This window comes from Lepus europaeus, chromosome 21 (assembly GCF_033115175.1).
Source record: "Lepus europaeus isolate LE1 chromosome 21, mLepTim1.pri, whole genome shotgun sequence".
Lineage (NCBI taxonomy): Eukaryota > Metazoa > Chordata > Mammalia > Lagomorpha > Leporidae > Lepus > Lepus europaeus.
The window spans coordinates 27,227,249-27,253,692 of NC_084847.1; the positions used below are offsets into that span (position 1 = coordinate 27,227,249).

General features: G+C 44.1%; 1 protein-coding gene across 1 annotated transcript; it reads right to left on the reverse strand.

The window, feature by feature from the left end:
* Nucleotides 1-6,887: 6,887 nt before the first annotated feature.
* On the reverse strand, nt 6,888-25,745 carry LOC133750881 (glutamate receptor ionotropic, NMDA 2A-like). The gene is made up of 4 exons (XM_062180624.1): nt 25,641-25,745; nt 16,866-17,066; nt 16,328-16,421; nt 6,888-7,450 (listed from the first exon to the last, which is right to left on the reverse strand). Exon 4 carries the CDS (start codon nt 7,397-7,399, stop codon nt 6,968-6,970), a length of 432 nt encoding a protein of 143 aa, XP_062036608.1. The 5' UTR covers nt 7,400-7,450; nt 16,328-16,421; nt 16,866-17,066; nt 25,641-25,745; the 3' UTR covers nt 6,888-6,967.
* Nucleotides 25,746-26,444: the final 699 nt, after the last annotated feature.

Here is a 26,444-nt window from a genome sequence, read left to right on the forward strand (position 1 = left end):
TCCTGCTATTGTGGACATTTTGGGAGTGAATCAGCAGATAAGATCTCTCTCTCTCTCTCTCTCTCTCTCTCTCTCTCTCTCTCTGTGTGTGTGTGTGTGTGTGTGTGTGAGAAAAAAGAGAGAGAAATAATGCCCTTCAGATAAAATAAATTTAAAGCAATTTTAAAATTTATTTTCAACTAATATTTAATAAATGTAAATTTCCAAAGTACAACTTTTGGATTATAGCAGCTTTTTTTTCCCCATAACCTCCCTCCCACCTAAAACCATCCCATTTCCCACTCTCTCTCCATCCAATTCTTCATCAAGATTAATTTTCAGTTATCTTTACATACAGAAGATCAACTTAGTATATACTAAGTAAATATTTCAACAGTTTGCACCCACACAGATACACAAAGTATAAAGTACTGTTTGAGTAGTAGTTTTACCATTAATTCACATACACATTAAGGACAGAGATCCTACATGGGGAGTAGGTGCACAGTGACTGCTATTGTTGATTTAACAATTGACACTCTTATTTATGTTGTTAGTAATCACCCGTGGCTCTTGTCATGAGTAGAAAGCCTCTTGAGTTCACAAACTCTGATCTTATTTAGACAAGGCCATAGTCAAAGTGGAAGTTCTCTCCTCTCTTCAGAGAAAAGTACCTCCTTCTTTAAAGCAATTTTTTAAACACACACAATGTGGTGAGTATCAAGGCTCAGCACAGCATCTGCTAGATTCCCATATCCATATCAGAGTACATGTTGGGGTTGAGGGGTTTAACAAAGATTCCTGTGTCCTTTCCCAACCTTACACCCTGCATGAGTACCCTGGGTCCTCCGTGGGTGCAGAGATGCCTGGCTAAACACCAGGCAGTGGGTGCCAACTTAAACTGCCCTTGATGCGTGTTTCTCTGGGGACTGAAATCACAGTTACAAACTTGCTGCATTTAAAGGCTTAACTTCTGGAAATGGCACAACAGTATTTACAACAGCAGGATTTTCATTTTAAAGGTTGGAATCCACAGTGGCCACTGGAAAGGGATCTGAATATTTTGCTAATTATCCCACCCAAATTCCTTCGCCTGTCTATATTTCAATTGCTCGACAATTCGGTTACATTTCCATCAAAATTTCAGACTTCTGAGTGTTCCCGTTGCAGGGCACACCTCATGAAAGGAAGAACAAATTCAGTAGCCCAGCTGTTGTCTCTATTGCTGGCAGCAATCACACTCTCTAAGAGGCTTGCGTGTCTCACATTGATTTAACTGAGTTTCTTCCTGGTATTTGGACAATTATTTAAAATGCTGAAAAAAGTGATGTTGAAACAGGATTATTAAGGAGGTGAAGAGGAGAGGAAGGGAAGTTGTCACAGGACCATGATTTCTCAATTAAAGAGTTCCTTTCTCAGGTCTGTGTTAATTATAACAAAGTATACTTCACTCTTATTTATGATGTCAGTATAACAGTGTCAATTGTTAAATCAACAACAGGAGTCACTGTGCACTTACTCCCCATGTAGGGTCTCTGTCCTTAATATGTTGTACTATGTAAATTAATGGTAAAACTAGTATTCAAACAGTACTTTATACTTTCTATGTCTGTGTGGGTGCAATCTCTTGAAATCTTTACTTAGTATATATTTAGTGGATCTTCTGTATATAAAGATAATTAAAAATGAATCTTTTTTTGATTTTTTTGAAATTTTATTTCAATTATACAATTTTCATGTATTTCATATATTCAGATTTAGGAACATAGTAGTACTTCCCCCCCACCCTCCCTCCTGCCCACACTCCAACCCCTCTTCCTCCTCCCTCTCACATTCCCACTCTCAATTTTTACAAAGATCTATTTTCAGTTTACTTAATGATCATATAGTTAACCCTACACTAAATAAAAAGTTCAACAGATAGTATGGAAAAAAAACACTTCCTCAACAGAAGAAACAAGGGCTGTAAACCATCATCAAATCTCAAAATGCCTACCAAAATAAATTTTTTGATTCTGTTTTTTCACAGACTTTTTTTTCATTTATTAAACTTTTATTTAATGAATATAAATTTCCAAAGTACAGCTTATGGATTACAATGGCTTCCCCCCTCCCATAACTTCCTTCCCACCCACAACCCTCCCCTTTCCCGCTCCCTCTCCCCTTCCATTCACATCAAGATTCATTTTCAATTCTCTTTATATACAGAAGATCAGTTTAGTATATATTAAGTAAAGATTTCAATAGTTTACCCCCATATAGCAACACAAAGTGAAAAAATACTGTTGGAGTACTAGTTATAGCATTAAATAACAGTGTACAGCACATAAAAGAGAGAGATCCTACATAATATTTTTTTAAAAATTAATTAATTTTCTATGCCATTTCCAATTTAACACCAGGTTTTTTTTTTCATTTCCAATTATCTTTATATAAGAAGATCTATTCTGTATATAATTAGTAAAGATCTCATCAGATTGTACCCACACAGAAACACAAAGTGCGAAAATACTGTTTCAGTACTAGTTACAGCATCACTGCACATTAGACAACACATTAAGGACAGATCCCACATGAGATGTAAGTACAGAATGACTCCTGTTGCTGACTTAACAATTTGACACTCTTGTTTATGGCATCAGTAATCTCCCTAGGCTCTAGTCATGAGTTGCCAAGGCTATGGAAGCCTTTAGAGTTCGCTGACTCTGATCTTACTTAGAATGAATCTTGATTTGGGACATGGTCAAGCTGACTGGCCCCAAATGGTAGAGTTAGAAATATGCCAGGGGATTCCAATTCAATCCCATCAAGGTGGCAATACCAATGCCATCTCACTAGCCTAAGTGATCAATTTCTGTTCACAATTGATCACACTGATAAGTCTAAGAGTCAAAGGGATCACATAAACAAGACTAGTGTCTGCTAATACTAACTGATAGAATCAAAAAGGGAGAGGATGATCCAACATGGGAAGCAGGAGACACAGCAGACTCATAGAATGGCAGATGTCCTAAACAGCACTCTGGCCCCAGAATCAGTCCTTAAGTTATTCGAATCTGGCTGAAAAGCCCATGACAGTATTTTAGGCATGGAAAGCCAAGACACTCTGGGAAAAAAAAAAAACACAAAAAACCTAAATTAAAGATCTCTGCGAGTGAGATCCCAGTAGAAAGAACAGGCCATCAAAGAAGGAGGTACCTTTCTCTGAAAGAAGGAGTGAACCTCCACTTTGACTATGACCTTGTCTAAATAAGATCAGAGTCGGTGAACTCAAAAGGCCTCCATAGCCTTGGCAACTCATGACAAGAGCCTAGGGAGATTATTGACGCCATAAACAGGAGTGTCAATTTGTTAAGTCAACAAGAGGAGTCACTGTGCACTTAACTCCTCATGTAGGATCTCTGTCCTTAATGTGTTGTTCAATGTGAATTAATGCTATAACTAGCACTCAAACAGTATTTTACACTTTGTTTTGTGTGGGTGTAAACTGTTGAAATCTTTACTTAATATATGCTAAATTGATCTTCTGTATACAAAGAGAATTGAAAATGAATCTTGATGTGAATGGAATGGGAGAGGGAGTGGGAGTTGGGAGGGTTGTGGGAGGGAAGTTATGGGGGGAAAGGCATTGTAATCCATAAGCTGTACTTTGGAAATTTATATTTGCTAAATAAAAGTTAAAAAATGAATCTTAATGAAGAATGGGACAGGAGAGGGAGTAGGAGATGGGATGATTTGTGGGTGGGAGGGTGGTTATGGTGGGAAAAAAACCCTCTATAATCCAAAAGTTGTACTTTCAAATTTATACTTATTAAATAAAAGTTTAGAAAAAAAGTATACTCTCTACCACACACAAATACACACACACTTCCAGCCACAGTGTAAAAAGAAGTATACTGTCTACCACACACACACACAAACACACTTCTAGCACCAGTGTAGAGAGAAACTTGACCTCTACTGCTAGAGGTTCAGATATTTTAGAGTGACCCTGTACTCTCCTGCCATAAATACACATGATCTGTTGTCATTAATGATGGCCAGAAACTTCACTGCTTGCTCTGAAAGTTATTACCTAATTACTGAGGGCAATGCTAGCATGGTGCTGAGCAGCACTGTTCAGGCATTGCCTCATTTAATACTCACAACTACCCCCAGAAGATAGGTTCTCAAAACAAAATCCACAGGCAACAAAGTCAGCACCACCCACCCAGGAACTTGCTAGAATCACAGATGCTCATACTGCTGCTACTTGAGACATGCAGACATGCAGAGCTCACAGTTGGTGATGTAATAAGGTCGCCCCAAAATTATTATTTTTTTTTTATATTTGACATTTAAGGTTTCTTTTTAACTTTTATTTAATGAATATAAATTTGCAGTGTACAGCTTATGGATTACAATGGCTTCCCCCACCCATAACTTCCCTCCCACCCGCAACCCTCCCCTCTTCTGCTCCCTCTCCCCTTCCATTCACATCAAGATTCATTTTCAATTCTCTTTATATACAGAAGATCAATTTAGTATAAAGATTTCAACAGTTTGCACCCACATAGAAACACAAAGTGAAACATACTGTTTGAGTACTAGTTATAGCATTAAATCACAATGTACAGCACATTAAGGACAGAGATCCCACATGAGGAGCAAGTGCACAGTGGCTCCTGTTGTTGACCCAACAAATTGACACTCTAGTTTATGACGCCAGTAACCACCCTAGGCTGTCGTCATGAGTTGCCAAGGCTATGGAAGCCTTCCAAGTTTGCCGACTCTGCTCATAGACAAGGTCATAAAAGACAGAGTGAGGATAGTAACCAATGATCCTAACAATTATACAGCATTAAGTGGGGAAGAGGACCATCAGTACACACAGGTTGGGAGTAGAGCCATTGGTGGTAGAGTAGAGGTTATGATTACAAAGGAATGAGGCCCAAGTATGCTAGACAGGGCCTAGAACAAAGGACAGAGTCATTATTAGAGGAGCTAAGAAAGGTGCTGTCTAAGCTACAAGTAATTTTTCTGATTGAGAGGCAAATAGAACCTGATAGAAGGGGCTTGATAATAATCTGGTGGGCTTTAGGCCTTGTAAATTCAGAGGCCCAGACCTATCTATCTCTTCACATGGGGTATATCCTAAGGGAGGTGTGAACCTCCTAGGGGCAGGCACTCTGTTGACTTTCATTACTTGGCTGGCCTGGGAGGAGAGCTGGCCAGGTAAAGGCAGGGGGCATCTCTAACAAGAAATTTACAGTTCTGCCTGCAATGTTGCTGACCCTACTTGACCATCCCCTCAGCTGCAGTGGTCACTTTGGAAGTTGGGCTGAGTGAAGGGCTTTTCAGCTTAGAGCCAATAAGATCTGTGGCTCTGACCTGTCGCCCCAAAATTCTGATGTGTGCCAAAGTTGCGGAATGACCGCTGAGAGAGTGGGGTCTGTTATAATTTCACAATGAATATCTTAGGCCCACAAAGGTAAAATGATCATCCACGGCACAAAGAAAGCAGAAGAGACCATATTTGAATCCAGACAGGCTAACTCCAGAGCCGAGTCCCTCAATCACGGTGCTACAATGTTCATTATCCAAGGAATGAAGTATGGATTGAATCAGTGAGCATTGGACAAAAATATACGAAACGAGTCTGCAGTGATAATTCTAAATCTCAATGGCTGAGCCAGTGACAGGCCACAAGAAACAATGAGACTTCTCAGAAACATCAAATTGACTCTACATCCACCAAGTTGGCAGTAGTCAAATAAATTAGGAGCTGTCCATTTGATGGAATACAATTCAGCTTTAAGTGTGATGGTTTCCAAGACGTCCAATGGCCCACAAAAATACTTAGGTTATAAGGAGGGAAGAAATACTAAATCTGAGACCAGAAGTGCCATTATGGGCAGTTTTCCACCAACAGTCACAGGTTGCTGAGGACCTGGGAAACTGGGGGATTTAACAACCTGTGGGTGTGAATGGAAATTGGCACGGTTACTCTGCACCACAACTGGGTCATAGATATTTAAATTTTAAAATACACATGACTTATGACCCAAAACCCCCACTTCTTAGAAAGAATCTTAGGAAAATAACTGTACATGTGCATAGTCAAGCTGGATGATTATCGCTGAAGTTCAGCTTCTAAGGGGAAATATCTGACAAAAACTAAGCTGCAATAACTATGTGGATTAGATAAATAAATCATGTTTCATCTATATTTAAGAATGTGATTTGCACATTATAAGGAATCTAGATATATCTGAGATACAGAGAGAGAGAAGGGAGAGAGTGTGTGTGTTTCTCTCTTGTCAGTTTCTAGAATATATTGTTAAAAATTTGTAAGAAATAAAGTATAATATTATTTATCTTTTTTTAAAAATTTTTGACAGGCTGAGTGGACAGTGAGAGAGAGACAGAGAGAAAGGTCTTCCTTTGCCCTTGGTTCACCCTCCAATGGCCGCCGCAGCCAGCGCACTGCGCTGATCCGAAGGCAGGAGCCAGGTGCTTCTCCTGGTCTCCCATGGGGTGCAGGGCCCAAGCACCTGGGCCATCCTCCACTGCACTCCCAGGCCACAGCAGAGAGCCGGCCTGGAAGAGGGGCAGCTGGGACAGAATCCGGCACCCCGACCGGGACTAGAACCTGGTGTGCCGGTGCCGCTAGGCGGAGGATTAGCCTGTTGAGCCACGGCGCCAGCCTAATATTATTTATCTTAAAAGCAAAAAGAATTGAAAAGAAAGTGAGAGGAAAGCAGAGTGAAATTAAACACGACAGAAATCCCAAATGCACACACATCACATTATCTATTTTTAGTGCATATTTTCATCAATGAATCTAAACAAGCAACCACAAAACTGCGATCCTACTTTAGGAGACAAGCAAAGAGCTCTCTCTTACTGGTGCAGAGTGTGCAGTGGGGCCTCTGGCTTCTCCATCTGCAGCTGGCCTTGGCCTCAGGTATGTAGGAGAACTTCTCCAACATGGAAGACATGGCAGTGGTTAGGATGTGAGACTGTCCCTCACTCTCGCCTCCAGGCTGTAGCCCCAGTCATCGTAGGAGACTGAAATGAGTCCTGAGGGAAAGTCTGCGGAGATGAGCTCTGTATTTCCAGAAACCAGGCTGGGGACAATCCAGAAGAAATCATAGCCGGTGAGGCCAAGTGAATGGGCCTCACTCAGGATGAGAACAGCCTCGTCTTTGGAACAGTAGAGCAGGATGATGAAGGAGTGGATCTTCTTCAGCTGCACTTGTGTCTTGGCTTCCTTGAAGGAGGTGTCCAGTGTGATCACATGCTGTATGTCCCAGCCCACAAAGCTGTTGTCCATGGTTGTTGTGATGAAGCTAATGAAGTCCTTGTAGTGGGCAAAGATGGTGGTCACCAGGAAGAAGATGTGCCAGTCATAATCCTGCATGATCTTCAGCATGACCATGACCTGCTGCTGGATGGACACTCCAAACTGGAAGAAAGTAGATGTGGGATCCTGCGGACAGGCGAAAAAGAAAGCAAAACACGGAATGAGACAGAAGGCAATTTATACAGAACCATGTGTCTTTAGGGAATTAAAAATTTTTTACCTAGAAATAAGGGAAAATAAAGCACACATTCATTCGCTCAAAAACACTGCTGAGCACCTACTGAATAGTGGACTCCAAAGTAGATAACAGAAATACGGAGATGAGGAAAATCCCTGTCTATTGCAGGGAAAGACATCTGTTATTTTGCTTGCTTATCATCTCTTATCATTCTCTCTCCTTCATCTTACCACCACTCTCCTTCCTTTTGAGTGTATATGGTTGTAACAGAACATATTCTATCTGGTCCCCAGGTTCACAATGGAGCAATGAAGCCAACATACTTAAAATAGCACCAGGAAGTAGAAACAGATTCCTGGTGACCTACTGTTGGAGCCTTCCCTCTCCCCCTCTTCTTTGCCTGAGGCCATTTACCCTGGATCTCTTACTTATATGAGCCAATAAATTCCCATGTTCACATAAGCCAGTCTGAATACTTGAACTCAAGATTCCTGTCTAATAGAGACTATAAAATGCTATGCAAATATCTATCCACTCAGCAAATATTTGTTGAGCACTGTACTAGGTGCAACACCATTTTAGACCTTGGGGAAAATAGAGATATACAGGTCAGATACTGACTCTCATATCTTCATAGATCTGATGGGAACTTGAGGAAGAGCAAATTCTGTGAACTGAGGACTGAGAGAGAAGAGAATCTCAAAAGAACATTCGGGTGAGCAAGAGGGGGTAAGGTGGACAATACAGATGGAGGATTCTTGGGATCCATTTTGACTATTCCAGGGACCACAGATAAATGCATTATGGTCGATGAAGCAGAGGGGAGGAAATGCTGTTGAAGATCTTGGCAGGATCCCTGCATACAGTGCTATGTCAGATGAATAGTATTCTCACATACACATAAGCTGAATCAGCTCCACTGGAGAATATCTATTCCATGATCACCTACTCTCCTCATCCTCCTCATCCTCCTCCACCACCACCACCACCACCTCATCATGGCTGGACTGCATGGAAAATATTGACAAGTCGCTCTACATACCATATAGTGGGAGGTCTCATTATTATTCCTGTGTTGCATATTTAAAAACTGAGGCTCACAAAATACAAGGTTGCCCAGAGTCACATACTTAGAACATGGCCGAGCCAGGCAATCTGGATGCAGAATCAGAATGTTCATCTACTCCCAACACTGCTTCCAGGAATGCAGATCAAAAATCGAGTCCCTCTCCCTCTCCCTCTCCCTCTCCCGTGTGTGTGTAGGGGGGTGATTGTGGCTAACTACCCCTATGTCTCTCTTGAGACATCCAGCTAAAAAAGAAAATCCTCCAAAATGGGAAACAAACAAGGATGATCTCACATGCAGTCTTTAATCAGTTTACAGAGGAGACTGAGGTTGACGGGAGAAATCACACCCAGATACCATTTCCTAAAAACATATCCACTCCATCACCCACAAACAATTCCTCTTGAGGCAACGTCCACTCCTTGCACCTGTTAATGATTTACATTCAACTCCCCACTTCACTTCTCTCAGGAAAGAAGGAAGTATCTCTTCCCACATTCACTATGGTAGTTAATCACTACCCAAGCTTACAGCAGCCATAGCTGCTTCATCATGTCTCAGGCTTATTTCTTTTCCTTTTTCTATTGCACCAGCTCATATTCAGACATCAGGAAATTTCTCAAACTACAGATGGGCCTCCTGTCAAGCTCATCTTGCCCCTTCCCACCCACCTGCCACACAGACACTGGACCTATGAAGTTCATATCGGAGCATGGTGCAGCACCCCCCCCCCCAAGCCCTCCCTTAAATTTTTGTAGCAGATTCCATGGTCTTCATAACAAAGTAGAAACACATAGCAGCCTCATCTGAGTCTGGACCCGATGTTAGGGGCTTAGAATCCACTGCAGTATCTGAGGGTCCAGATACTCCATAAGCATGTGACAGGTTCACTGCTGGATGAACGGATGAAGCCAATGAATGTGTGCTCAGGAAAAACAAAGACTCTGCACTTGCTCTGTGCACCATCTCCCAATACCACACCAACCCCATCACCCCAAAACACAGAATTCTGCCCCAAGAAACCTGCACTCACTGGACTAGAGATTTACACTCTATCCACCTTTCTGCTCCTCTCATGAGGAAATCCAACAGCATTTTTTAAAAAAAATAACTGAATACTATCTTTCTTTGTCCTCTCCTCTTTCTCTTTCAATAAGAAGTTTAACTTTGGCCGGTGCCGTGGCTTAACAGGCTAATCCTCCACCTTGCGGCGCCGGCACACTGGGTTCTAGTCCCGGTTGGGGCGCCGGATTCTATCCCGGTTGCCCCTCTTCCAGGCCAGCTCTCTGCTACAGCCCGGGAAGGCAGTGGAGGATGGCCCAAGTGCTCAGGCCCTGCACCCGCATGGGAGACCAGGAGAAGCACCTGGCTCCTGGCTTCAGATCAGCACAATGCGCTGGCCGCAGCGGCCATTGGAGGGTGAACCAATGGCAAAAAGGAAGACCTTTCTCTCTGTCTCTCTCTCTCACTATCCACTCTGCCTGTTAAAAAAAAAAGAAGTTTAACTTTTATTTCCTTATTTTTTCAGCTTTACTGGTATGTAAAATTGACAGATATTGTGTATATTCAACTGTACAACTTTAGGTGTTTATGTATGTATACATTGTGAAGTGATTGTCATAATCAAGCTAATTAACACATCCATCATGTTACCGCTACTTCTTATACATGTGAGTGATGAGAATATCTAACGTCCATATCCAGGCTTTTTGCAGATATCAAGAATATGAAACATTATTATCAAACAGTCACCATACTGGACATCAGGACTCTAGAACTTACTCATGTTGTGACTGTACTTTGTCCCCTGTGATGACATGTTCTCATTTCCCCCGTACCTCCAGCCTCTGACCATCAGCATTTTGATCTGGAATTTCACCTTTCTGGATCCCGTATATGAGTGAGTTCATTCAGTGTTTGAGACTGGCTGATTTCACATAGCGTAAGGTCTTCCTAGTTAACCTATATGGTCGAATAAGGCAGGATTTCCTTCCTTTGTGAAGCTGGGTGGCACGGCTATGTATAGACACAGCTGACGCTCTGTGTCCATGAGTTCCTCAGCCAAGGATTCAACCAAGCACACACTGAAACTATTATTAAAAGAATAATTGTGTCTACACTGAAAGCATATAGGGTCTTTCCTTGTCATTATTCTCTAGACAATACAGAATAACTATGTACATTGCACTGGGTATCTTAATTAATCTAGAGATGATTTAAGGTACATGAGAGTGTTGCACAGGTTATGTGCAAATATCGAGCCATTTTATAGAAGGGACTGGGGCATCCATGGATTCAGGTATCTTCAGTGGGTCCTGAAAGCAATCCCCCCACAGGTACCAACAGATGATGTATACCTCATCTTCAAGACAGAGATCTGTTTCCTCTGGATGGATACACAAAAGTGAGGAAGGTGGATCATATGGAGAAGAAGTTTCATCTCAAGCTTCCTGTGGCTGCTGGATTCCCAGCTAAGGTAGCTCTGCACAGTGGCTAAAGTGCTCTGATTCAGAGACAAGGAGAGGAACACCAGGCTGGCTCAGAGTCTGGTCTCTTAGACTTAGATGGGAATTAGGTGAGATATAAAGTTGAACTCCACAGATTAGGGTGGAGCTGAGACTATAGCTACCCAGAGCTACCAAGCCCTCAACCTCATCCTGGCCAGGCTTCCCAATATATAGCTAACAGCTACATGTGCTCATTTTATTTTATCCTATCTGTGGGTGTGAAGAGGGGAGAAGAGAGCAAGCAAGTGCATACTTGCATCCGCTGGTTCACTCCCCAAAGTCCACAGTGCCCAGGGGTAGATTAGAGAGCTGAGAAGACACCCCCATGGCTGGCAGGAACCCAGTCACTTAAGCCATCACTGCTACTTCCCAGGGTCTGCATTAGCAGGGAGCTGAAGTCAGGAGCAGAGCCAGGAATTGAACTAAGATACTCTGATACAGGGCATGGGCATCTGAACCACTAGGCCGAGCGTCTGCCCCCTATTTAAAGCACTAAATAAAACTAAATATTCAGTTTCTTAGTCACGTTAAACACAATTCAAGAGCTCAGCAGCTATTAATCTTTAAAACTGATACTCCCCCCTCCCTACTCCCCACTCCCCACCCCCGCATCACCCCTGAAGATGCCAAGGATTTTTGTTTTACTCTGTGAATGAATCTAATGAGCCACCAGGATTGAAAATGCTCATCTAAGACTTCAGAATCCAACCTCAGCTTTCCATCGCTGCTGGGGTGCTGTTTATACCTTCAAGTGTCCACACCACACCCAGTAAAGCTGAATCCAACTTCTCTGTTTCCTAGGGGACGAAACTGAGGTTCCACAACCCAGAATGCATTAAGTCAAACTTACGTCAATCCGTTGTGGTCCAGCAGTACAAATACAGGGTCTCTTGAATCCGAACTCAGTGCTTTCTTGGTTGTGTCATGGTGCCATCACATGCCAAGTATTTACAAAGAATCCAAAAAGGGTGGGGGGGCGGTGCTGTGGCACAGTGGGTTAACGCCCTAGCCTGAAGCGCTGGCATTCCATATGGGTACCGGTTCAAGACCCAGCTGCTCCACTTCCAATCAAGCTCTCTGCTATGGCCTGGGAAAGCAGTAGAAGATGGCCCAAGTCCTTGGGCTCCTGCACCTGCATGGCAGACCTGGAGGAAGCTCCTGGCTCCCGGCTTCAGATCGGTGCAGCTCCGGCCATTGTGGCCATCTCGGGAGTGAACAAGCAGATGAAAGACCTCTCTCTGCCTCTTCTCTCTCTGTGTAACTGTGACTTTCAAATAAATAAATAAATATCTAAAAAAAGCATCCACAAAGGGGAGGGGTTTACAGGAGGAACACGAACATTGCTAACAGCCTGCCTGGGATCTGCTTCTTACCACAAATGAATCTTTTAGCCTTAGCCTCAGTTTTTCCATCTGAAAAATGGGCACAAAAATAATACTAATCACTTCCAAGTGTTGCTGTGACTATTTCAAGAAGCCAGGAACACAAGTTACATGGTGCATGGGAAAGACACAGGCAAGCTGGGTTGGTATTAACAGTCATGAGGATGGCAGCTTGTGGCTTCAGGCCCCATCCCACGCCCATCATGGGTATTTTGCATATCCACTTTCTACCTATTCCCCTGATGCCTGTTGAATTTTCAGCACCTTGCCCTTTAACACCTCACCCCTCAGCCCTATACTGGATGTGGCTATCCCATTGCTGAGAGGTCTGAATGGTGCCTGCCCCCTCTTGAGGCCAAGGCACAACACCCTTCTCCATCCAGGCCCCCTCTCCTCACAGGGTGCTGCTTGCTGTTCTGCCAATCTGACTGGCACCTGCACTCTGAGACTGCAAGCGGGCAGGAAGGAATCCTAATGCTTTACGTACTTACGTATTCTGCAGACCCTCTAGATCTACCGCTCAGGGAAGACACACTCACCTATCGATTGTCTGTCATTCATTCAACACATGCAACCAACTCTGGCTGTGTGCCAGGCATCATTCCAGGAAGGTGAACTAGGGAAGGTGGCTTCCAAAGGGAAGGTCCCAGGTTCATGAATTTTACCTCTGACCAGGAAGAGGCTTACAAGGAAGAAGGAAATCAATGCAAAGAACAATGTCAAAGGAACCAGATGATGTCTTAGCTCAGGAGCTGGGTGGAGAGGATGCACAGTGCCTTCTGGCCTGTATACTGAAATAGATCCAAAGGAGGTGGCAGGCAGCCAGGCAAATCTTAGGGGTGGGGTAGGGACAGGCAGGCCATCCAAGCAGAAGGAGCCACGTGCACAGAAGTAGGAGTGGTGTGTCACTCCAAGACCAGAAGGAAGAACAGAGGGGCTGAAATTTAATGAGCAAACACGACAACTTAGAGATGACTTAGGGCAAGAAGTAGAGGCCAAGTCACAGTGAGTACCCTGGAGATCATGGTAGGCAGTCTGGATCCAATCCTATTTTATTCTAACTCAGGGAGTTCATGTATTTAGCTCAGTGCTACCCTCTGGAATTCTGACCTATACCAACAGCCTGCACGGAAGATGCAGGAAGGCACGTAACTGCTGCAACACTGCATCAATTGGTACCTCAACCTCAACTACTGTGGCTGGAACATCCAAGATTCTCATCATCTGGAGTCAAGCAGTCCCTCTGGCGTGCATGCATGGCAATGCTGGAGGAAATGATGCACAAATGCCTGGACAAATGCATTCCTTGCCTCCTGCTGCTACGAGCTAGGGCAGCCCAACACAATGACTGCTTCTCACAGACCCAGCCCTGCCTTCTAGAACATTAGTAGGGCTGGCCACAAAGAGACACCTGCTGAGTGAGATACAGGCCCTATTTTCTATGCAAGAACACAGGGAAGGCCCAAGTTGGCTCCACCTGGTACTCCGTGAGCACCTGACTCCAGGCTTCCAAACAGGGCCATTAGCAATGATGCATTCTCTGGAGCCATGTCCAGAAATTCTCACATGGGAAGCTCTCCCCCCCAAAAAAAAAGCCACAGAGAAGCCACAGAATCAGATCTTTGAGGAGCTGATAAACTGAAGCACACAGACTGTCTTTATTTTGCGAATCCCAACCTCGATGGGGCCACTGGCCTTCTCTGTGCATCTGAAGCCATGCTTCTCAGCTCTCTTTTCATAGAGAGGCACAAACCTCACTGAGCCACATGATGGCCATCTGTCATTCTGACCATTCATCATTCATTATTCCTTTCCTGAAAACAGTGAGGGGCCGGCTCACTTGGTTAATCCTCCGCCTACGGTGCTGGAATCCTATATGGCTGCTGGGTTCTAGTCCTGGTTGCTTCTCTTCCAGTCCAGCTCTCTGCTGTGGCCCGGGAGGGCAGTGGAGGATGGCCCAAGTGCTTGGGCCCCTGTACCCGCATGAAAGACCAGGAAGAAGCACCTGGCTCCTGGCTTTGGATCGGTGCAGTGCCAGCCATGGTGGCCATTTGGGGAGTGAATCAACAGAAGGAAGACCTTTCTCTCTCTCTCTCTCTCACTGTCTAACTCTGTCAAAAAAAAAAAAAAAACACCTCAGTGAATGATACCTCAGTCTACCACCCACACAGAACCTATAGCAATGGGTCCCAGCAGAGGCTGGAGAATTTACCTGTCACAACTTGGGGGTGAGGTACATCCAACACTTAGTGTGTAAACACCAGAGATGATGCTAAAGTCTTTAAAACATAAAAAAACTCCCCACGGCTATGAATTACCCAAATGTCAAGAGAGCCACTGAGGAGAAACAGCTTTTTTTTTCTTCTTTTCTTTTTATTTATTTATTTATTTATTAATGAATATAAATTTTATAAGTACAACTTTAGGAATAGAGTGAATCTTCCCACCATACCCATCCTCCCACCCACACTCCACCCCGCTTCTTACTCCCTTCCCCTTCCCAGTCACATTCTACATTAAAATTCATTTTCCATTAACATTGTACACAGAAGACCAATTCTATATTAAGTAAAGATTTCAACAAGTTGAACACACACGTGCTCACACACACACACACACAGTTTGAGAACTAGTTTTACAGTTAACTCTCATAATACAACTCATTGAGGACAGATATCCTACATGGGGAGTTAGTGCACAGTGACTCCTGTTGTTAATTTAACAATCTCACATATGAAGTCAGTGAAACAGCTTTATAGACATAGCTGTACCTATCTTATGCAGAGCTCAGTGGCTATGCCTAGTCCTGTCCCTATCCCAGACCCTGGAGTGGTGCCCAAAGTCGGTGCTTTAACAAGTTCCCCAGTCGACTGTTATGTGCATTAAAGGGTAAGAGACACTGCTGTGAGGCAGAGCCAACCTCAGTGTCAAAGAGGTTCAAGCATTTTTCTTCAGTGACAAGCACTGAAACACTTGATACACAATAAGAAGCTGATATTCAAAGTCTGAGTAACCCCCTAACTTCAGCCTTTAGGATCAACACCCTGGGCTTTCATGGGAGTTACTTAACTTTGAGTTTTCCTTTCATTAGCACAATCCCAGAGAAACTGACCCATATATTTCACAGTACAACAAAGAGTGTTTACTGTGCTATTCGTTTCTTCAGTCTTAAAGCTCATAGATTGTTTCTTGCCAAATTTAAAACTCAGAAATACAGAGCAGTGTTTGGTGCTCTGCCGACTTGAGAGGATACAGCGTAGACTGCTGCAGGAAAATCTTCAAACATTATCATATTATTAAGCTTAGTTTATATTTTGAAACACATGAAAAATACTGCCCTAGATATATAAGGATAAAAATATGAAATGGATGCAACAGCCGGAGCTAAGCAGATTTGAAGCCAGGAGCCAGGAGCTTCCCCCAGGACTCCCACACAGTTGCAGGGGCCCAAGGACTTGGGCCCTCTTCTACTACTTTGCCAGGCCACAGCAGAGAGCTGGGATGGAAGTGGAGCTGCTGCACTTGAACCAACACCCATATGGGATGCTGGTACTGCAGGAAGCTGCTTCATCCACTATGCCACGGCTCTGCCCACCACAACCCCAACAACTCAGGCTGTTCCCACTTGTGATCCAGCTGTGTGCACACCCGCCTAGGAAAGCAGAGGAAGCAGCTCAAGGACTTGGGCCCCTAAACCCACACTGGAGTACTGGATAAAGTACCTGGCTTCTGTTTCGGTCTGGCCCAACCCCGGCCATTGTAGCCACCTGGGGTGTAAACCCATACACTGAAGATTTCTCCCGCACCGCCTCATCTATAACTCTGCCTTTCAAACCAATCTTTAAATAGAAAAAAAAATCTAGTACTTACTATGAGATGTCAGAATCTTGGACAGGCTGGAACAGAGCACAGGGGAATTCTTAGGGTTTCTTTAAGCTTCTGCTTTCTCCTCCATGTGTGCAGTCTGTGAAAATTCACCAGATTACGTGCAAATTAATTCGAGTGCCCTGTGCCCGTGTTCATGCACACACACATTACACTTCTGAACAACCTGGAGAAGAGAGACCATGAGTCAAGGCCTCTTCTCATGAATGCAGCCAAGGCTACTTCCGGCCAGGGACAGAAAACCCCCAAAACGGAACCAGGGCTGTGGCAAAAGTTCTTCCTCTCCGACACACCCCCCACACCCACCAGGACTCCTGTCACTCTCCCCTCCCTTTCGTCTCCCCCATGTGCATTTCTTCCCCTCCCTTCCTTGCCTCCCCACCGTCATGCCACCTTTTCATTCTCCCCACTTCTTCTCTCCTCCCGACTCCCCTTTGACCTCTATCTCCTCCAACTTCTATCCCAGGTACCCCTCACACACACACACACCCTTCCAGCTCTCAGCACCCTGGGCTCCGCCTACCCTGTGACAGGAAGGCCACTGCACCAAACTCCCTGAAGAAAGAGTGTTTCTGTTCCTCTGGAACAGGAACTGAGTCCTGACGTGTAGTCTTCCGGAAGGGGCCGAAGAAGCCCTGATCCTGGCCTGACCCTGGGAGGCGCTGGGTCTCCCTCAGGCTCTGCCAGCGGCATCGATGGCGGCTCCTCACAGCTTGTGCAGGCTCTGGGCAAGAGCAGACACGGTGCTGACTCCCACCTGAGCACCAAGAAGTGGATAGGGCCGCACCTGCAGGTGCACTTCCAGGTCACTGTGCAGGGCGCAGGGCACAGGCACACTCCTCACAGGTGGCTGTCATGGCGTCACACGACACATTCAGCGTCTGACATTACAGGGCCGCTTCCAGTCCCAGTGCTCCAGGGAGGCAGCTGCTGATGGCCCAAGTACTCTGGACCCTGCCTCCCTCTTCTCTGGGAGTCCTGAATGGAGCCCCTGCCTCCTGGCTTCTGCCTGGCCTGGCACTGGCCATTGAAACTACTCGGGGAGAGAAGCTGTGCATGGGGCATCACGAGTACTCTTTCTTTCTCTTGGTGATTGTCCATCTGGGGGTTTACCCCTCAGGAGGCTGCAAAGGCCAGGGCTCGGTCAGACAGAAGCAGAAGCCAGGTACTTTATCCAGTACTCCAGTGTGGGTTCAGGGGCCTAAGTCCTTGGGCCATCTCCCTCTGCTTTCCCAGGCATTCCCAGGGGGGATGGCTTGCTGGGAGGGGCCAGCGCTGTGGGGCAGCCAGTAAAGCCACCGCCTGCTGTGCCGGCATCCCATATGGGTGCCGGTTTGAGTCCCGGCTGTTCCACTTCCGATGCAGTAGAAGATGACTCAAGTCCTTGGGCCCCTGCACCCATGCAGGAGACCCTGGGGAGGTCCCTGGCTCCTGGCTTTGGATTCCCTCAGCTCTGGCCATTGCAGCCAGATGGAAGCAGATGGAAGAAACCTCCCTCTCTCTCTTGCTCTGTCTTTCCTCTTCTCTGTTACTCTGAATTTCAAACAAATAAATAAGATCTTTTAAAAAAGTAAAAAATAAAAAAGGAATACATAGCTATAAATAAAATACTACATCAGGACCAACTACTAGAGTTTATTTAGAATTTGATACTATATGCATTACGTACCCATTTAACACAGATTTTGAAAAAGAATATAACTCAGAAAAGATTTTGATACCCATTCATTTCCTTCTTCCTTAAAACATTCAGTGTGGTATTATCTCTGACTTCCACTTGAGGAAATGGTTGTAATTTATTCACTCACACAAGGACTTGAAACACCTGTGATCTACTGAGTTCTCCACTGAACACAGGTCTGCTTCCCAATCTCCACCCTCCACAGCCTAGCCCTGCATTTAAAATATGGATTATGTTTGAAATAGGACAAGTCATGTCTTCCACAAAGCAAGAGTACATAAAGGCAGCTTCTGAGATCACTGTTGACATTTTCTACATGTACACTATCATGGTATTTTTATCTCAATTCTCAATGCTAGAATATGGGTTAATTTTAATTTTGGTATAATAGAAGAAAACATTTCATGTTTATACCAGAAGGTGGGATTCCTTAGATATTTAGACAGTTGGGGATTTCTAAAAAAAGGACTTTATCATGTATATTAAACAGTTACATGCTGTATTCTTAAAAATGTATTTCAAGAATATTGATATTGGAAACTTTTTTCCTAGGAATAATAAACAAACAAACAAACAAATAGGTATGTACATACAGGCACACATGAGTACACAAATACACACATACAGACATAAGACTGCCCTACTGAAACACCTGACTCCAGAGTTTATGGTCACCATCACTTGACCAGAAGGCTCAGGGTTAATCCTTGGCACCTCCTGAACCCATCAGCAAGGGGCCATCACCTCAGCTTCACCCTTATATGCTGCACAGAGGGGCACAGGAGTGCATGAAGGTGTGCAGATTCCTCCCCGGCCAGGCCACCCACACCACAGGTGACCTGTGTGGCCCTAGTGTGGGGGAAGCTGCCCCATGGGGCTGTTCCCTCTGCATTCCCTCATCCTCACCATGAAACAGCCCAGCAAGGCAGGCTGGGAAAATATAGGACACCTGCATAGCCACTTAGTATAGCCAGCATGCCATAGGTGACAGTGACAAAGACAATGACAAGGATTCATTGGCTGCATATGTGGGGCATCCACATCCAGGCAGAGCCTTGCAGCATGAGCACATTGGGAACACATGTGCAATGCACACAGAGGAACGCATGAGAGTACAGTGGGAATGAATAACGGCCTTTTGCTTCTTGCTTTTATAAGTCAGTGTGGCCCTGTGGTGACATATAAAGAAAGAACTGCCATGGTCCCCTCGCAGTAAGTATCTCAGCAAAGGAACCACCCGTGTTCAAGGCCAGTATCTCCCTCCAGACCCTCCCCTTGCTCACCGCCTTAACACAGGTCAAGCTGCATGGCTGGAAGAAATCCCAAGCAAAGACATGAGCCAGCACTCTGGCCTGTCTGTCCTGGTGGACGCTCAGAGAAGAGTTATCCTTTCCCTAAATCCTGCCCTTCACAGCTCAAGCTGCAGATCCTCTCTGTTAAGCCTGTACCCCTAGAGTCAACCAAACCACACTCAAACCTGACCAGAGTAGCTACAGATCCCAGGGGGGCTCGTGCTCAGGGCGGCTGAAGACATGAAGACCACCACACAAGCCAAAGATCCTGCCAAAGGTGGGCTGCAAGTTTGAACCACAGCGGGTATTAGCAGTGCAATAATAGTGCGAGCCACTGCTCAGAGGGAATCAATTCAAGACCCAGCCCTGGCACAGCCACCAGATGCCAGTGACAGAGCTATCATAACAGCTCATCTTCTCTCCTAGGCCAAGCAAGGACGCACCCCAGAGCCTCTCGCACCTGCCACAGCAAGAGCCCTGATCTTCCTGGTGTGAAACAGCATGCAAGGACTGCACTGGTCTGCAGCTAACAGGAATTTGATATGCATCACTCCTCTCCTGGATGCCATTCCCAGCCTTGGGGCCACGGTTCAACTGTGGCCAGACACAAGGTGATAGTGGCAACAGGGAGGACACTTTATCTGCACCTGTCACTGCATGGGCAGCCCTATCCTCCTCTGGCCAAGCCAAGCACTTGGGAGCTGGAGCTGAGGGACTGCAACAGGAGTGACAGCTGCTCTGAATAGGCCTTGTCATTCTCTCCATAGCATGTCACCCACTAAGAATATTTTTACGGTTATGCTTTAGCTAAGGGATTTTATCAGAACAAATAGGTGAAGGCATAGAAATACAATCGATGAGAAGGCCCTTTTACTGAAGTAATTACAGACAACTTCCTTAATTTGAAGAAAGGGACATTCAAGTACAGGAAGCACATGGCAGTCCTAATACACATGACCAGAAAGATCTTCACCATGACCCACCACAGTCAAATTCTTCACACTCCAACATAAAGAAAAGATTCTAAAATCACATAAGATAAATACCAGACCCTTTTCAGAGGATCCCTGATTAGAATCACATCTGACTTCTCATCAGAAACCCTACACAGGCTAGGAGAAAGTGGTGAGATAATATGTCAAGTCTTAAGAAAAAAAAAACAAAACTCTTAACCCAGAATACTGTAACTTGCAAAGCTCTCATTCATGAAGATGAAATAAAAAATTAGATCATGGTGAGGACATTTCTGCTGGCCTCTTGACACACACTTCTGCTCCACAATAAACTTTCCACTTCAGCTTCCTGTGACTTTCTGAAGTATCCACCTGTATCCACTCAAGACATTGAATCCAGTTATAAATCCCCCAACAAAGAAAATGATAAGCCCTCCTATCCAATACCACTTCACTGATAGCTTCTACCCATACACTTCCAGAATACAGAAGATGAAATACTTATTTTATGTGACCTGAGATACTTTAATACCAAAATCAGATAAATATATTACGGGGAAAGAAACTGTATACTAATGTCCCTCATAAACAGAGAATACAATCGAATAAAATCTAGTAATATTTTAATGTATCATGACTAAATGGGGCTTCTCTCAAAAATAGAAGTGGATTCAGTATTAGAAAAACCCATCTATGTAATTCATGTGTGAGTGGCTAAAGAAGAAAGATATGAAAGATGCGCAGAAATCAGTCAAATGCTGATCCAACAAAACTAATAAAAATCTATGGCAAGCATCACACTGAAATGGTGAAATCCAGCAGAGAAGGTCTACCCCAAAGAGGACATAAAAGTTAAGGACATCCACAGTCATTGTTCCTACTTGATGTCACAGAAGGGAGCCCAAATATTATTAAGGCAAGAAAAACACAATGAAATAAGAGAACTGAAGGGGAGATGTTAAACTGGATTTCCTGAAGACATGATCATCTAAACATAGTTCCAAAAGCATTTTCTAAAAAGTTACTAGGAATAGTAAATTATTTTAGCAAGACCACGATGGGTAGAAAGGCAATGTAAAAATATCAAGTGCAGGGCTGGTGCTGTGGCCAACAGGTAAAGCTGCCACCTGCAGTGCTGGCACCCAACATGGGCACCCACTTGAGTCCTGGATGCTCCACTTCTGATCCTGTTCTCTGCTATGGCCTGGGAAAGCAGTGGAAGATGGCCCAAGTCCTTGGGCCCCTGTACCCACTTGGTAGACCCAGAAGAAGCTCCTGGTTCCTGGTTTCTGATCTGCTCAGCTGCAGCCACTGTAGCCATCTGGGGAGTGAACCAGCAGATGGAAGACCTCTCTTTGTCTCTATCTCTTTCCCTCTGCCTCTGCCTCTAACTCTGCCTTTCAAATAAATAAAATCTATAAAAGTAATTACTTATTATAAAATCAATTGTATACTACCATCAGTGAACAGCTAGATACTGATATAAAAATCAACTGTATACTACCATCAGTGAACAGGTAGACACTGATATAAAATTTAAAATAGCCTACTGAAATGAAAACTCGCAAACCCTGTGAATAAAATATACAATATGTTGGCTGAAGACCAAAATGCTGATGAAGGAAACTAAAGAAGATCTAAGATTGAATAATAAGATACCATTCCTTCTAAAATGATTCTATAGGTTTAAGGCAATCTAAATTTTAAAAAAATCCAGCAAGAGGTTTTTGAGAAAAAAAACCTGATTGTAGTAGGAAAACCCAAGACAATCAACTATCAAGTCCACCATGAAAAACAAGGAACTGGGTGAAATCACAAAACTGTCTTTCAAGACTTTCAATAAACCTACAATAACCAAGATGGTTTGGGATTCATGAAAGAACAGAAGAAACATGTTTCAATGGAGTATGATAGTGAGTCCAAAAGTAAACCTCATGCCAAAACACATAAACAACTGTTAAAACTATAAAGAGAAATAAACAAATGCACTATTACACTCACAGACATCAAGACATCTCTTTTCTTAACAGATCAGCAGACAATCAGTAAGGATGTAGTTGAACAGAAAAGCACCTAAATCAACCAAGTGTCAAACAAATCCTTAGAAGAAGCTCCATCCACAGCAATGAAACACGACACTCAGACCCACATGGCACATCCACTCTGATCACGTTCGTGAGTATACAGCAGACCTCAATTCCTAAGAAGAGGTGCCACACCATGTAAGAACTCAGATCACAAGGTAACAACTACCTGAGAGGTCAGTATGAAAAAGCTGGAAAATCCCAAATACTTGCAAGGAAAACAATCATCCAACATCAAAATAACACATTTATAAATCTCAAATAAATAAAAATATTACAAACTAAATTGAAATTGTATCCAGCCAATTTATATTAATGGATACATATTTTAAGAAAAAAGAAACAAGATCAATGAGCTACACTTTCAGCCTATGAGATCAGAGGAAGAACAGCGACTTAAACACTTAAAGCAAGGTGAAGAAAATAAATAATGGAAGATAAAAGTATAAGTCAATGGGACTGGAAAAAGTACAATCACAGAAAAATATCAACAAAACTAAAATTTGGTTATTTAAACACATCATACCACCATGACTCCATTGACAAGATAACTGTAAAGAAATAGTATGAACAACTCTGTGACCAAAAATTTCATAAGATAAATGAATTGCATGAATTCCTTGGAACATAGAATATGTCAAAATTCACACAAAGAGAAAGGCAAACCTTGAATGCTTCCATAATTACTAAATAAGTTATAATTTATAATAACTAAAGAATAATAACTGATCAACTCGTGTCCTGACTTTAGATGGACAATGTAATACTTTATCCTTTTTAGTATTTGTTGTTGTTGTTGTTGTTCAAGTACTAGTGGTTGAACTCTGTAATTAACACACAATTATTCTTAGGTGTTTAAATTTTAACTGAAATGTGATTGCTGTTAAATTTAAGAGTGGAAAAAGAGAGGGAGGAGATGTACAATTTGGAAGATGCTCAATCTGACTTGCCGCAAATGGTGGAGTTAGAAATGTGCCAGGGGATTCCAACACAATCCCATCAAGGTGGCATGTACCAATGCCATCGCACTAGTCCAAGTGATCAATTTCAGCTCACAATTGATGGCTCTGATAGGTCTAAGAGTCAAAGGGATCACACAAACAAGACAAGTGTCTGCTAATACTAACTGATAGAATCAAAAAGGGAGAGAAAGATCCAACATGGGAAGCGGGATACACAGCAGACTCGTAGAATGGCAGATGTCCTAAGCAACACTCTGGCCTCAGAATCAACCCTCAAGGCATTCGGATCTGGCTGAAGAGCCCATGAGAGTATAGTAGGCATGGAAAGCCAAGATATCATGGAAAAAAAAAAGACCTAAATGAAAGATCTCTGTGAGTGAGATCCCAGTGGAAAGAACGGGGCCATCAAAGAAGGAGGTAGCTTTCTCCGAAGGGAGGAGAGAACTTCCACTTTGACTATGACCCTATCGGAACAAGATCAAAGTCAGCGAACTCTAAAGGCTTCCATAGCCATGGCAACTCATGACTAGAGCCTAGGGAGATTACTGACGCCATGAACAGGAGTGTCAAATTGTTAAGTCAGCAACAGGAGTCACTGTGTACTTACACCCCATGTGGGATCTGTCCTTAATGTGTTGTCTAATGTGAAGTGATGCTATAACTAGTACTGAAACAGTATTTTTATACTTTGTGTTTCTGTGTGGGTACAAACTGATGAGGTCTTTGCTAATTATATACTGAATTGATCTTCTGTATATAAAGAGAATTGGAAATGAAAAAAACAACCTGGTGTTAAATTGGAAATGGCATAGAAAATTAATTAATTTTTTTAAAAAAAAAGTATTATGTAGTATCTCTGTCTTTAATGTGCTGTACATTGTTATTTAATGCTATAATTAGTACTCCAATGGTAGTTTTTTCACTTTGTGTTGCTATGTGAGGGCAAACTGTTGAAATCTTTGCCTAATATGTACTAAACTGATCTTCTGTATATAAAGAGAATTGAAAATGAATCTTTATGTGAATGGAAGGGGAAAGGGAGCAGGAAAGGGGAGGGTTGCTGGTTGGAGGGAAGTTATGGGAGGGGGGAAGCCATTGTAACCCATAAGCTGTACTTTGGAAATTTATATTCATTAAATAAAAGTTAAAAAAAATAAACAAACAAACAAACAAAAAAAGAATAATAAAATTTATTAAATAGATATTAGTTACTAAATTTACATATCCCGTTTCTACTCAGCTAAAAAGAAACAGTGGGCAGAAAAGTACTCATGGGGACCTGTCTTGTGGCATGGCAGGTTATGACACTGCCAGGAACAATGGCATTCCATATAGATGCCGACTGGATTCCTGCCTGTTACATTTTTTAAAAAAAGATTTATTTATTCATTTCAAAAGTAGAATTACAGAGAGTCAGAGGGGGAGAGAGAGAGGGAGAGAAGGTCTTCCATCTGTGGGTTTACTTCCCAGATGGATGAAATAGCTGGAGCAAAGCAGATTTGAAGCCAGGAGCCAGGAGCTTCCCCCAGGACTCCCACACAGTTGCAGGGGCCCAAGGACTTGGGCCCTCTTCTACTACTTTGCCAGGCCACAGCAGAGAGCTGGGATGGAAGTGGAGCTGCTGCACTTGAACCAACACCCATATGGGATGCTGGTACTGCAGGAAGCTGCTTCATCCACTATGCCACGGCTCTGCCCACCCCAACCCCAACAACTCAGGCTGTTCCCACTTGTGATCCAGCTGTGTGCTCACCCGCCTAGGAAAGCAGAGGAAGCAGCCCAAGGATTTGGGCCCCTAAACCCACACTGGAGTACTGGATAAGTACCTGGCTTCTGCTTCGGTCTGGCCCAACCCCGGCCATTGTAGCCACCTGGGGTGTAAACCCATACACTGAAGATTTCTCCCACACTGCCTCATCTATAACTCTGCCTTTCAAACCAATTTTTATTTTTTATTTTTTGCAGGCAGAGTTAGACAGTGAGAGAGAGAGACGGAGAGAAAGGTCCTCCTTCTGTTGGTTCATCCTCCAAATGGCTGCTACGGCCAGCATGCTATGATCGGCACTGCGCCGATCTGAAGCCAGGAGCCAGGCACTTCCTCCTGGTCTCCCATGCGGGTGCAGGGCCCAAGCTCTAGGGCCATCCTCCACTGCCTTCCCGGGCCACAGCAGAGAGCTGGCCTGGAGGAGGAGCAACCGGGACAGAATCCGGCACCCCAACTGGGACTAGAACCTGGGGTGCCGGCACTGCAGGCAGAGGATTAGCCTAGTGAGCTGTGGCACTGGCCTCAAACCCATCTTTAAATAGAAAAAATATCTATACTTACTATGTGATGTCAGAATCTTGGAGCAGGCTGGAACAGAGCACAGAGGAATTCTTAGGGTTTCTTTAAGCTTCTGCTTTCTCCTCTGTGTGTGCAGTCTGTGAAAATTCACTAGATTATGTGCAAATTAATTTGAGTGCCCCGTGCCCGTGTACCTGCACACACACATTACACTTCCGAACAACTCAGAGAAGAGAGACCATGAGTCAAGGCCTCTTCTTATGAATGCAGTCAAGGCTACTTCTGCCAGGGACAGAAAACCCCCAAAATGGAACCGGGGCTGTGGCAAAAGTTCTTCCTCTCCTACCTCACCCCCACCCACCAGGACTCCTGTCACTCTCTCCCTCCCTTTCCTCTCCCAGATGCAGGTTTTTGCCCTTCCCTTCCGCACCTTCCCACCTTCACGCCACCTTTTCATTCTCACCACTTCCTCTCTCCTCCTGACTCCCCTTTGACCCCCTCTCCTCCACCTTCTATCCCAGCTATACCCCACACACACTCCCACCCCATGCTCTGCACCCTGGGCCCCACCTACCCCGTGACAGGAAGGCCACTGCACCAAACTCCCTGAAGAAAGAACATTTCTGTTCCTCTGGAACAGGAACTGAGTCCTGAGGTGTAGTCTTCCAGAAGGAGCTGAAGAAGGGGACCGCACCTAGAAATTTCCGGAAGCCCAAGGTAACTGATGCAACTGCCTCAGGCCACAGCCTCTCTGGATCCCAGCCTGATCCTGGGAGGCGCTGGGTCTCCCTCAGGTTCCACCAGCAGCTCTGGCCTTTGTGGCCAATTGGGGAGTGAACCAGTGGG